The sequence below is a fragment of the Cornus florida genome, unplaced genomic scaffold (assembly GCF_030987335.1).
Source record: "Cornus florida cultivar Cherokee Brave unplaced genomic scaffold, ASM3098733v1 CherokeeBrave_3.0.0_Hap2_Chr05, whole genome shotgun sequence".
NCBI classification, from domain to species: domain Eukaryota; kingdom Viridiplantae; phylum Streptophyta; class Magnoliopsida; order Cornales; family Cornaceae; genus Cornus; species Cornus florida.
The window spans coordinates 98,649,329-98,662,449 of record NW_026775575.1 but is presented as its reverse complement, the minus strand read 5'-3'; the positions used below and the strand labels follow the sequence as shown (position 1 = coordinate 98,662,449).

At 37.5% G+C, this 13,121-nt stretch overlaps 1 protein-coding gene and 2 pseudogenes across 1 annotated transcript; 1 reads left to right on the top strand and 2 right to left on the bottom strand.

Annotated features, from left to right (window-relative positions):
- Positions 1-210: 210 nt before the first annotated feature.
- Positions 211-3,662, bottom strand: LOC132307879 (thaumatin-like protein; annotated as a pseudogene).
- A 3,421-nt stretch (positions 3,663-7,083) lies between these two features.
- On the bottom strand, positions 7,084-8,245 carry LOC132307877 (thaumatin-like protein; annotated as a pseudogene).
- A 4,279-nt stretch (positions 8,246-12,524) lies between these two features.
- On the top strand, positions 12,525-13,040 carry LOC132309829 (uncharacterized). Its single transcript, XM_059808094.1, has one exon. It carries the CDS (start codon positions 12,525-12,527, stop codon positions 13,038-13,040), a length of 516 nt encoding a protein of 171 aa, XP_059664077.1.
- The last annotated feature ends 81 nt before the right edge of the window (positions 13,041-13,121 follow it).

Here is a 13,121-nt window from a genome sequence, read left to right as displayed (position 1 = left end):
ACTGCATTAAATTTTATTTAATCTGGTAATAAACTATCATTATCTTATTAATCTTAAAATTGGCATTGTCTTTAACTTTGAAGGGTTCATTCTAAATTTTATAATAGTCTTGAACAGTTTATAGGATCAGTAGGTCCTTAATTTCCTTATTATTTATGAACATTCATTGTTCATATATATTAAGCTGAAGGATGAGCAAATAAAACATGCTGATAACAAATGTTTCTTAATTGAAACTCTCTTAACATTAAACCTCAGCAAAACAGAACACACAACACTCCCATTTAGTTACAAAAACAATCTCTTATTATTATCATTTGAGGTTCAAACAAACCTTATTTCACCAAGTAGTCACAGCTCACAAGTGACAAGTTTAGGTTAAGGACCTCTTACTCCACATCATTACTTCCATACATTTCCAGAGGGAAAAGAGAGGACCCTCTAGGGCAAAACACAACCCTATAGTTAGTCCCCCCAGGACAGGTGAACGTGCTTGTAGGATCATCCTGAGGGTAACTATAGGCGTCACGGCACCTCTCCTTGAAAAACTTTGAATAATTTGTAGGCCCACAAGGTCCCTTTGTGCAGCAGTATTCATCCGTCTTGAATGTCGTGCATGGATTGTTACACCCGCCCGGGACCCGCAACGGATTCGGGCATTGCCCATTGATGTCGGCCGTGCACGAAATGCCCCGGCAACTGCCGGTGGTGGGGCTAAAGTCCATGGGGATGTTGAACCCATCAACCAGGGATATGTCGAAGAAATCAAGGTTACCAAATTGGTTTAGTGCATATTCAGCTAGGGTGTTTGGTGGGACACCCCATCCCGTGCACTCTAAGACCCCACCACAGTCCCCTGTTTGGCAATGGCCCCTCCCAGCAGCATCAAAGTTGCAATTCGTCCGACCCCAAATGCGAGCCATCTTGGTGCCTGCGGGCACGTTCAGGGTCCAGGTTTGGCCCCGGTCGAGGCTGCGGCCTCCACCGGGGGATGCGGCGGCCCACACAGTGTAGGGGCAATTGTTGCGGATTTCGAAGGTGGCTGCATTGGTGGTGCTGAAAAGGGTGAGGAGGAGGAACAAAGAGAGGGTGGCTAAATTGCCCATGTTGTTGGTGTGTGTGTTTTAATTTTGTTGCTTGGTTTCTGTGAGATGGTTGGAGGTTTATATAGAGCAGGGGCGGCTTTTGGGTTCATGTAAATAAAGCCACATGATGACTGGTAAAAAAAGATGGAGGTGGCTACACGTAATGACTCATAATGGAGATAATGTTAAATTTATGGGATCGGTTTGACTTGTAGCATCTTCTTTTACATTGACAGTGACACTAACCAAAAAAAATTATAATACAACTACTGTTGGGTTGCACCCAATCATTTGCTTTGTTGTACTAATTCATTTTAAATCTAAAACCTTTTTTTTTTTTGGAAAATAAATCTAAAACCTTGATACAATGCTAAGTGAGTAAAAACACTGTAAATCTAGAAACTAATTTTGTACCATGGCACTAGTGCAAGTGTCAATTTTTTGTAACTTTCCCATTTTCCACAGCCTTTTTGGTCAGCTTGGAATAATATCTTCTTACTTTTCTTAAAGAATGAACAGTGAGGGTGAAGGAAGCTTCCTCTTATCTTTTAAGTGATTGAAAATGATTTAAAGTTTAAACAGTTCATTGTATCATACCACTGCGTCATTGGCATGGTATATCCGATCTTTTTAGTTCGAATCTCATGGAAAGTATTTATGAATTTGTGTGAGTATTTATTTAATTAAAAAATATATATGAATGTCGTGGAAAATGGTCCAAGCCCAAGTCATAACTAATTGGATTTTTCCATAAGTTCCGTTGCATGCATTCTAATGGGATCTATATTTGAATAGGGCTTAGATTCAGAGTCTTGATTTTGGGCTTTGTCTCCATTTGTTTGGGCCTATGCCTTGTTTGCTTCGCTACATATTTTCATCTATGGAAAAAATAAAAATAAAAAATTGCATTTCATAGTCCCTAGGTCTTTTGATGCGTGATTCGGCAACAGGAGAGAGAGAGTCTTACAAGTCATCCAAGGCCTTATATGAGTCAGACACAGATTAATTTGGCCACGCCAACAAGGTTTGAAAAGTATTATTATTAAATTCTACATTTGAGAGGAAATTGAGTCATATTTTTTTAAAGGTTCGGAGTGAGGAATTGAGGATATAGCATTCTTAAAATTACTAATTAATGATTATTTTGACACAAAAATCAAGTTGTCAGATTTTTTTTTTTTTTTTTAAAGGACCCAAGTCATCAGTTAGAGAGAATGTTTCAATTTTAGTTATACATAGTCTGATAGATATCATATTTATTAACCATTTATTTTAAAATTTTAAGCGGTTAATGAAGGTATAATTTTAATATTAAAATTCTTGAACAAAATAAAAAATATTAAAAAAAAATTGCATACATATTCTTCGAATGCCTTTTTCAAGGAACTGACAAATATTCTTAATTTCAATTGATATTTTAGTTTTTTTAAGAACCCACAGAAAAAATAATAAGACACAGTCGTGCTGCCAGGCGAAGTGGTGGAGTGTTGCACCTTAGAGGGTGAAAGTTCAGTAGCCAAACAAGATAAGGAGAAATTGTCCATACTTAAAAATCATTTTCGGCTATAAATGCATAAGCAGATAAAGAGTACATGTGTTAGAAAGCTTAAAAGTTGGTCATGAAAATTTAAGATTTTATTTCTTTGACCATATAATCACTATCATTGATATCATTGATACTACATTACGGTTCACATCCATTATTCACTATCATTGATACTACAGGTACATAAATTACTGCATAATGTGCACACTATGTGCACAAATTTATTTGACTACTCTTCAATTCTCAAAAAAGGGTTGTGAGTCTTGAGACTTTGTAATCTCTTATTGTAGTGAATGAAAGACTAGAGGCTCATGGGCAGAACACAACCCTGTAATTGGTACCAGCAGGGCAAGTGAACAAGCTGGTTGGATCATCCTGAGGGTAGCTATAAGCATCTGGGCACCTGTTCTTGAAGAACTTTGAGAATGTGGTAGGCCCACAACTCCCAGGTCCATCCGTGCAACAATATTCATTGGTCTTGAATACCGTGCACGGGTTGTTACAGCCGCCCGGTGCCCGCAGCTCAGCCGGGCACTCCTCGTTGATGGGCGCGGCGCATCGAAGATGTTTGCACACGTTGGTGGTGGGGCTAAAGTCCATCGGAATGTTGAACCCGTCAACATTTGATATGTCGACGTAGTCCAAGTTGTTGGGTTGGTTTAGGGCAAACTCGGCTAGAGTGTTCGGTGGGCTACCGTAGCCTTGGCACTCTAGAAGCCCATTGCAGTCACCTGTCTGACATTGGCCTCGGCCACTGGCATCGAAGTTGCAGTTGGTTCGGCCCCATATACGAGCATTGGTGGTGCCGGGGTTCACGTTGACCGTCCAGACTGGCCGGAGTCGAGCCTCCTACCCCCACCGGGCGAGGCAGCAGCCCAGACTGGGTAGGTGCATTGGTTCACCACATCAAAGGTGGCTGCATCGGTGAAGGTGGAGTATAGACTATAGAAAAAGGAAACTAAAATGGGGAGGTTTTTGATGAAACTCATTTTGGAAAGGAGCGAAATAGTGTAGTATTTGGACTTTGGGTTTGTGTTTGTATGGTTTTGCAAGCATGTATAGGTGGATGGTTTATATAGATGAGAGGCGGCTAAATATGGTTTGGCACATGCTTGATCATCTCCACAATATGTGGTGAGAAATTTCAAAGAGTGCCAAACCATTAGAGTCTTCAATTGATGTCTCAAAATGATTTTCATGGGACTGTTGATTGTATGGATTGTTAGTCTGGTCCAGCCCAATGGCAAATTCACGGAAAATACTTTAATGGTTCTGAAATAGGGGCAATGATACCTTCAAACATGAGTTATGTGACGGGTGTGTGGCTTCACTACATGATGTCAGTGTGATACCACCAAGACATCATGTGGTGAGTTTCATGTCTTCCTTCAGTAGTTATGTTGCTTCATTCGTCATCTCTAAAGTTAGAAAATGTGTATACTTTTTCTTTTTAAAAAAAAAAAACATTAACGGGATGACATTAGAGACTGGTTAAATATTAATACATAGTTGTAAGATTCACGGATCTAAATACATTTTAAATTTATGTAACATCATATAATAGGTTGGTTGGTATTACCGGTGTAATAAAATTTTTCTATTAATTTTTTTACTCTTAATTAATTATGGAAAAAATAAAATTTCTATCTTAAATAATAGGATATTCTAGGCAAAATGCCCAACCATTAATCATGTTGTAAGATCATAAAAAGGGATTATGAGATGATTATAGGTTTTCTTTTTAGAGTAAACGACATTTAGAGAAATTTGAACGAAATATATGGGAGCTTCATTAAATACATTCAACTCGATTCTACAAGCCACTTCCGGTTGAGTATATCAATTATCAATATGAGGGAGAGCATTGGGTGTTCCATTTCCTTAAAACTCTTCGACCTTAAAAGTCTGTCATCCTTATTTGAATTGTAGTAAATGGTAATGAATGAGAAATGCTAACGTCCTAGTTTTAAGGCTTAAGCCAAAGAGACCAAAGACTTGAGTGAGTCTAGACTCATTGACTGGACTTTTTAAACCTTAATGGATATGGGTTCAATCATCAATGAAGACTATTCTCTTCTTATCATTACAAGTTGGAGACTTTGGGGTATCTGCAAAGGAAATCAATCTATTTTTTCTACTATTAGGCGTCACAAGTCACAACACAATTTAAGTGGACTACGTTTTCTGTACGTGGATATTAAAATTCTTTCCAAATGTGGGGTCCATACCGTTTGATTTATTTTAATCTATATAATGATAGCTATATCAAATTTGTTTTCTATCATGATTAGTTTTTGTCATATGATTTTTACATAATTATGAAGTGTTAGCGTCGATTGGCATGCGTTTTGTTTTCGACATTTTTTTTTACTTTAAACAAATATAGTGTTTTTGATATAGGAATATTTAAAAAAAAAAATCGGAAGCACGTTTAAGAACGATATTTTAAGCATTTTTTTTTTTTGCCCGTGTTACGCTACAGTTATAGTTTTGGCCTATGAATAGTTGTCAAAATAAGAAAAAATAACTTTTTGATATTTTGTTTTTGAGTTATTATTTACGAAGTGTTTTAGCACGATGTAAAATAAATCAAAGTCGCACTAAATATGCTTTTATTACCAAAATCGACACTGTAACAGTCTAAAAATAAAAATAGTAGAAACAAATCACATGCCAAACGGGACCTTGAACTTTTTGTACAATTAAATTTCGAAAACTAAACGGCTACATACAATATATGAAGTATTCTTTCAATATACAAAATATTTTAAGAGTATATAACAACATATAGAATTTTCAATATATTTTTGCCCCAACAAGACCATCACTAAAGTCCTTGATCATTACTGTATTGTGGTGGGACAAGACCTTCAATAAAGTCCTTGCCTAAGTTTCAAAAACTTTTTAACCCAAACATTTAAAAAAAGTGACACCACTTGTAACTGGTTTGGACAACGAGAAATCTTCGTAGTTTGATCAGAAACAATTAGCTCTGACTTTGAACCAAATTTTAACTAGTTGTCGACCCTGCAAGTTATGATAGCATTTATTGGAATAACATTCTAGACTGGTATAAATTTTTTTTAGTAAGAATATATATATATATATATATATACATACACATTAGACTTCGGCTCTATATATTTGAGCGTAAATTATTTGTTTTAAAATTTTTTTTTGTGTTTTTTGGTATTTAATTGTCGTAAAATATTTATGAAAAAAATATATATATTAAAGTTTAACAAAAATAACTTATTCATTAATTTTTGACAAACTATTTTATACGTCCACCCGACACACTTGACCTCCTTTACCAAACACCGAACATTAAAATTAAAAGAAAATATTTTACCTAAAAAAAGATATTTTACATTGAAGCAAACGGAGTTTCAGTGTTAAATATATAATCACCAGATCAAGTAGTCTCGATTATATAATTAGGTCATTAATTACTCTACAAATGTGCAGTTGAGAGTTCGAGTCTTGGGATAAAAATAAAAATCTTACTTTTTTTTTTTCATGTATGAATCTTATTTGTTATAATTGAGATCTAATTTGAATGAAAATTTTCTAAATATTTCAAGAGATAGTTTTTTTTTTTTTTTTTTTCTTTTTCTATTAAAATATTTTATTGCTTTGCACCACAGTTGATCTATTCCGAAAGAGAAGCATTCCAGCATTGGTTTAGTTTTGAAAAATAAAACGTTGGCTACAAGTTCTAATTCTCTTGGTTCACAACATACATGCTCCAAATATGGCTTATAATCTATAATTAATTAATTTAACTGTTTTCTAAATTTTAATGTTCATAAAAACATATATGCACAAAAAGTGGGTTAAAAAAAAAAATAGAGAATAAAGATTGATTAAACTCTTGTGTTGTTAATTTTTGTCTTGTTGATAAAGAATTTTCATTAACTATTTATTTTAGAGGTAATATATAACTTCGTTAATTTATTTGTTTTTCACCTAATAACTTGGTTGAAGTCTTCACTAATACAGTATTCTTCATTTATTTTATTTGGTTAGAATTTTTTTTTTTTTCAACGCCAATTTTATTTGATTATATAAAATATATCTACCAAGAAGGCGAACCTTTCACCTCACACACACACACAAATGAAGCGCTGGGCTTTCCTTTTTTTTACCAAGTAGATGCAGGTTAAAGTACAAATAGATTCCAAATGGGAACAGCTTGCAAGGATTAGTAGCACTGGCGTCCCTTGTTTTCTTTTTTATGATGACATTTTAGACTTATAGTCATCTCTTACACACAAAGAAAAGTGATTACCAACATCTAGTTTCCTTCCATGCATTATAAAGCAGGTTACAGAGAAAGCATAGCACATCATAACATGTGCTCAAATTTATTCTATATATAAATATAAAACTGATTTGAATCCTTTATAAGTGGATTTTACAGTTTTTATTATACACCGTTACGAAAATCAGTATCAGCAGGTGATCAAGGGCAAAACACAACCTTATAGTTGGTCCCACCAGGGCATGTAAATGTGCTAGTTTGATCATCCTTGGGATAACTACAAGCATCTGGGCACCTTTCCTTAAAAAATCTCGAGAAATTTGTGGGTCCACAATTCCCAGAATTGCAACAGTAGTCATCGGTCTTGAACACGGTACACAGGTTATTACACCCGCCTGGTGCCCTCAATTCATTCGGGCATTGCCCGTTAACATCCGCTGTACATCTTATGCCACGGGTGCACCCATTGGACGTTGGGCTAAAGTCTATGGGCACATTGAACCCATCCACAAGAGAAATGTCAAAGAAATCCAAGTTTTGGTATTGGTTTAAGGCATACTCGGCTAGTGTGTTAGGAGGTACACCATAGCCATTGCATTGGAGGAGTCCATTGCAGTCACCGGTCTGACAGCTGCCCTGGCCTAATGCATCTACGTTGCAACCGGTTCGGGGCCAGATACGGGCTCCTGTTGTGCCTACCGGGGCATTGATGTCCCAAGTTTGGCCTGGGTCAAGCCGCATGCCACCACCGGGGACGCCCGCAGCCCAAACCGTGTAGGGGCAGTTGTTTATGACATTGAAAAGGGCTGCATGGGCAGGGACGAAGCCAATGAAAGCCTAGGGGGGGCACGTGCCCCTCCTGAATTGGCTAGCAACCTATAATATATATGGTAATTTTTAAAAAAAATTCCATATATATGACAAAATTTATATAGTGCCCTCCTCAAATTTGTAATTCCTAAAATTATATTCTTATTTTTTCTTTATTTTCTCTTTTACTCTTCACATTCCTTAAATTTCCTTAATAGAAAAAGTCAAATTTTTCTTACTCAATTGAAACTTTTTAACTATTTCCTATTAAAGTTTTTTCATTTTTATTTTCCTTTTATATTTTAACAATTTTCTTCTTCTTTGTCTTTTTAAATTTTATAGTATTATTATTATTATTTTTTTTTGGCAGTGTGTCCCCCCTCACTTGAAATTCTGGCTCCGTCACTGTGCAGCATGGGTGAAGGTGAAGAAGAGGGTAGTGAGAAGGAAAATGGAAAGGAAGAGAGATTTGGAGAAGTTCATGTCTGGATTGAGAGAAAGTAGTATATGGGTTGTGATTGTGGGGTGGTGTTGATGGAATGGGGTTGGGTTTTTATAGGGGAAGGGTGGCTGTTGGCACATATCTAGGAAAGTCCACATTTTTAATTTCCATGAATTTTTTTTGATAAATAATCGTATCATCATCATATGAATACACGTCACGGATAATAAGCAGAAGTCTTTCGCCTTTGCGAAAGATATCGGGCTTGCTGACTTATCACTGAAAGCTAAAAATTCAAGAAGAATTTTTGAAAAAATTAATTTTCTATTACCACTTAAAAATATCAGGTATTAAAATTTTTAATACTTAATTTTTAATTTTTTATAGTTGGATGAGATGGGAGAGTTCTTGGATTGGGATATCACTGGCCCATGTTCGAGTCTCTCCCCCTCCTATCCTCGACTGAATTTGTTGCTGAGGTGTGGGGCCATCAACAATATCTCCGGTTTGCAGCCTGGGGTGGGTCCCTAAGGGGCCCTACCCAGAGGAGTTCCGGTGCCAACCAAAAAAAAAACTTAGTAATCTAAATTATGTAGCTAGGTTTCAAAAAAATTGGCCCCACCCCCACCTCCCTCCGCGCCTGTTCACACCAATTTTTTTCTCCCAAGGTACACGTCTTACATAAATAAAGAAAATGTGGACTTGACAATTTAAGCGGACTACATCTTCCGTTCGTAGCTTCTCATATATTGCTTCTCAATGCAAGGCCGGCCTCAGGCCCTCAATCAACAACCTTTAAGAGCTACTAGAACAAAATTAAAATGCTTTCCAAATGTGGGGTCAGTCTTCCATCGCCGGCCGTTTGATTTATTTAAATCTATATTATAATGCCTACATGAAACTTTTTACCATTCTAATTAGTTTGTCTTTGTGAATTTTCAAAGGATTAAATTTACCAAATTTTTTTTTTTTAATTATTTACCCAAAAAAAAAAAAAATCAAATGATTAACAAATGTTAGTTTTTTATGCAATTAAATTTCAGTAATTAAACGGCTACTTTCAATGGATTCCACCACTTCATTAAGACCATACAAAATATATTTTATGGGTATGACAACATTTATTTATCATATAGACTTTTCATCCTTGATTATCACTATATGGTGGTGGATCAGGACCTTCACTAAAGTCCTTGCTTAAGTTTGAATGTTTTCCATTTAGGAAGGCGGCTGTTTGGACTAATGGAATTTAGTATTGTTGGAAAATATTAGCTCTGACTTTGAGTTAATTTTTTTATAATTGTCGACCACGCAAGTTACTGTGATAACTATTATTATTATTATTTTATTTTTCCGGTAAGAAAAAAAAAAAAAAAATTTCTTTTGGCTTAGTGTAAAATATATAATTCCTAAATGAGAGGTTGACGAGTCCTCAAATTGTATACATATATTCCTAATATTTGTTAATGTATGGATCTAAAAGGTTATTTGTCATAATTGAATGCTAATTTTGCTTAAAAGTTAGGACTACTGTATATGATCACAGAAACATATATGCACAAAAGGTAAAGGTACGTGAAAAAAATATGAAAATGAAACAGGTACGTGAAAAAAAAAATTAGAAAATGAAGATTGATTAAATCCTTGTGTTGTATATATTATATTATATTATTTATTTATTCATTGTGGCGGAGAAGAACTCTTACAATACTTAAATCACCTAAATCACTTTAAATAAACACCGACGCACATGAATCTATAAATGTTCACTATAAACTCGAACCCCTCACCTCTACATAAGAATATATACCTACCGGTTCTTGAAAGGGCCTAGTTGTATTTAAAATTATTTTATTTTATTTTATTTTATTTTTTTTAGATAAGAATATGTTATATTAGTGAGATCATACAATATACAACAGTGTCTCCATTTACGACTAAGAAAATCCATATTCAACAAAGTATTTAATTTTAAGTGCATGCACCAAGAAAAGCATTACGGAGTTGCATATATAAAAAAGAATATGATGTAATAAAGGACTATGCTCGAGGATGCAATAAGTGGCATGGGCCGGTTATAGCTCGCTGGCATGGGATCGGATCAAACAATTGAAGTATGGCCCATGCAAAAGCACCACGAAATGGGCCGAGCTTGGAGGATCCACTGAAGAAGATCAAGCCCATTGGAAAGTCAGGCCCAAAAGGAAGAAAACCCTTGAATAGGAGCCCTATGTAATCAGTTAGTTAGAATATTTGAAATGGTCTATAAATAGACCATTACGGGTGGATAAGAGGAGGATATTTTTTTTGGAGGAGGTGAATTTTCTATTGAAGTGTAAGAATTCTAGAGAGAGAAAGGAGAATGAATTTCTTGCATCTTCAATTGGCGCCGTCTGTGGGAACGATGAAGAAGATCGATTCGAGCCTGATCAGTATCATGTTAGTTCAATCAAGTTTGTAAGCACATAGTTTGATTTCTGGAAGTTGAATCCAGATCAGTGAGATTGTAGTTTGTTCAGAGAGAATTCTTGCTTATTGTCGATTCTGAGGCATTTGCTTCGGAATGACACAACTGTGATTTGTTCAATTACAGTCAGATCCGGTGAGTTCAAAGCTAGAAAAGCTCAGATCTAGCAAACGGTGACCGCGATTCGGTGAAGTTGAGCCCAGATCTAAAGGAATTTGCATCGATGACGCTCAGATCTGTTTCGGAGTTCGTAATTCATGCCTTTGCTTCGATCCAGAATCATGATAGGGGGTGAGAACTCCAATACGGTAGAGAACGTCCAGCAGGTGAAACTTGATGAGTTGATGAGCATGATTGAAGCTCTCCGGAGAGAAAATGCGGATGTAAGGACTGAAATGCAGCGTTAAGAAGCTCCAGTAATTCCGCAACCGCTCCCGGTAGGAGAAGAAGGTGCACGTACCGATGCGGCACATCACGGCGAGAAGGTCGAAAACAATCTGATAGATCTTCACCGCAAGGAAATCCGGCCAAACGGTTTGCCGCAAAATCTTCGTCGTATTGATGATCGTGAAGGATCGACTCACGTAGATCCACGGCGTGAGCAGATCAGGCGAAACGAAGTAATGACTTTTGATCCACATCAAGAAACGCTCAGCCGAGGTGAAGCAATAAAGTTAGATCATCACAAAGCTATGCCTCCATGGCGTAGAGATTTTGTTGAGGACAGATCATTCGATTCGATTTATCGGCCTTCCATGGCGACGTTCGACTATCACGGCTAAGAGAAGAGATCTGTAGACCAGAGAGCAACCGCGGGGTTCCAAAAGGAAAATGAAACACTCCGTTCAGCAGCTCGAACAGTTGATTCACCGTTCACCGATGAGATTCTGAATGCTCTGAGTCCGAGGAAATTTTCCATGCCCGTTTTCATTCTGTTCGACGGAACGACCGATCCGATCGATCATGTGTATCACATCCAGTTGAAAATGGCTCTGAACACTGAGAATGACTCTTTGATGTGCAAGTGCTTTCCTACGAATTTAGCAGGACCAGCTCTCAATTGGTTCAAGAACCTGCCGAGGGGCTCAGTGGATAGCTTCTGAAGCTTGTGTGATTGGTTCATAAGCCAATATTATGGAAATAAGCATCCAGCGAAGGACATGTCGAGCCTATTCACAATGAAGCAGCATGATGATGAGCGTCTCCAAGCCTTCCTAACCAGGTTTAACCTTACCAAGAGCATGGTGATTGAATGTCACCCTTCAACGGCAGTTCAAGCATTTATACTGGCCATGACTCGTGGCACTCCATTCCACACAAGTTTGGTGGTGAACATGCCGAAAACTATGGATGAACTTAATGAAAGAGCCGATGGATTTGTGCGCTTGGAAGAAGAAGAAGTAGCAAACGCTCGGAAGACATCAGCCATATCCACGGAGGAAAAGACCAAAGCAAATATCAGACAAAAGCAGGTTCAGGCGCAGCGCTCCTCGTGGAAATCTGAGAAGAGGCCCAGAGAGGAAGAGCTGGTTACCCTATTGAAAGTTACCTTAGCAAAACTGTACCAAGAAAATAAAGATAAGTTCCGATCTCCTTTACCAATCAGACAACCCCTCGAACAGAGGGATCAGTCTAAGCACTGTGCAATTCATTCTGACTTTGGCCATCAGGCTAACGAATACAGGAACCTAAGAAGATAGGTAGAGATGCTGATAGCCAGAGGGGAGTTCGCAAGTTATATTCAAGGCCCAGCGGTGGAACAGAACCGACCAATGGAGCACGTGAAGAGGAATCAGAAGTTGAATTCTCACAACACGCAACCAGTTCGAATAATCAATGCAATTCACGGTCGGCCTGAGCCTGCTGAAGAGTCAGATGAACTGCTTTGAACACGCCTTTGCCAGGCACAAATGAATAGAATGATAGGCAGTGTAAACACTTTGCACCAACAGAGCGCATCAACGCAAATAAAGTTTGACAGAACAGATCTATTGCGTGTTCAGATCCCTCATGAGGACCCGTTGGTCGTAAGTTTGACAGTGGCCAAATGCTTGGTGCGCAGAGTTCTGATTGATCTTGGAAGTAGTGCGAACATCATGCCAAGGGATACATTTAATTTGCTCGAGATCAAGCAGGATCGACTAAAATCCACCGGGAATCCTCTACTAGGGTTTGATGGAAAACGAGTGGAGCCCGTCGGTACGGTGGAGGTAGTGGTACATGCTGCCGAGAGGGTTCTGATAGAAACCTTTGTGGTTGTTGAAATTCATCCCTCTTACAATCTTCTGATGGGCAGAGGGTGGATCCACAGAGTTCAAGGTGTTCCTTCCACTCTACATCAGGTAATGAGATGCCTGGGGCTAGACGGGACCAAAGTGATTGACATTCATGGGACCAGGTTGCAGCTAAAGAATGTTATTCAATAACGCTGAAGCATGCCGGAAAAGGGAAAGCTCCCATTCATTCAGCAAGTCCGAGATAGCAATTACATGAGCCTCCCTCAAAGC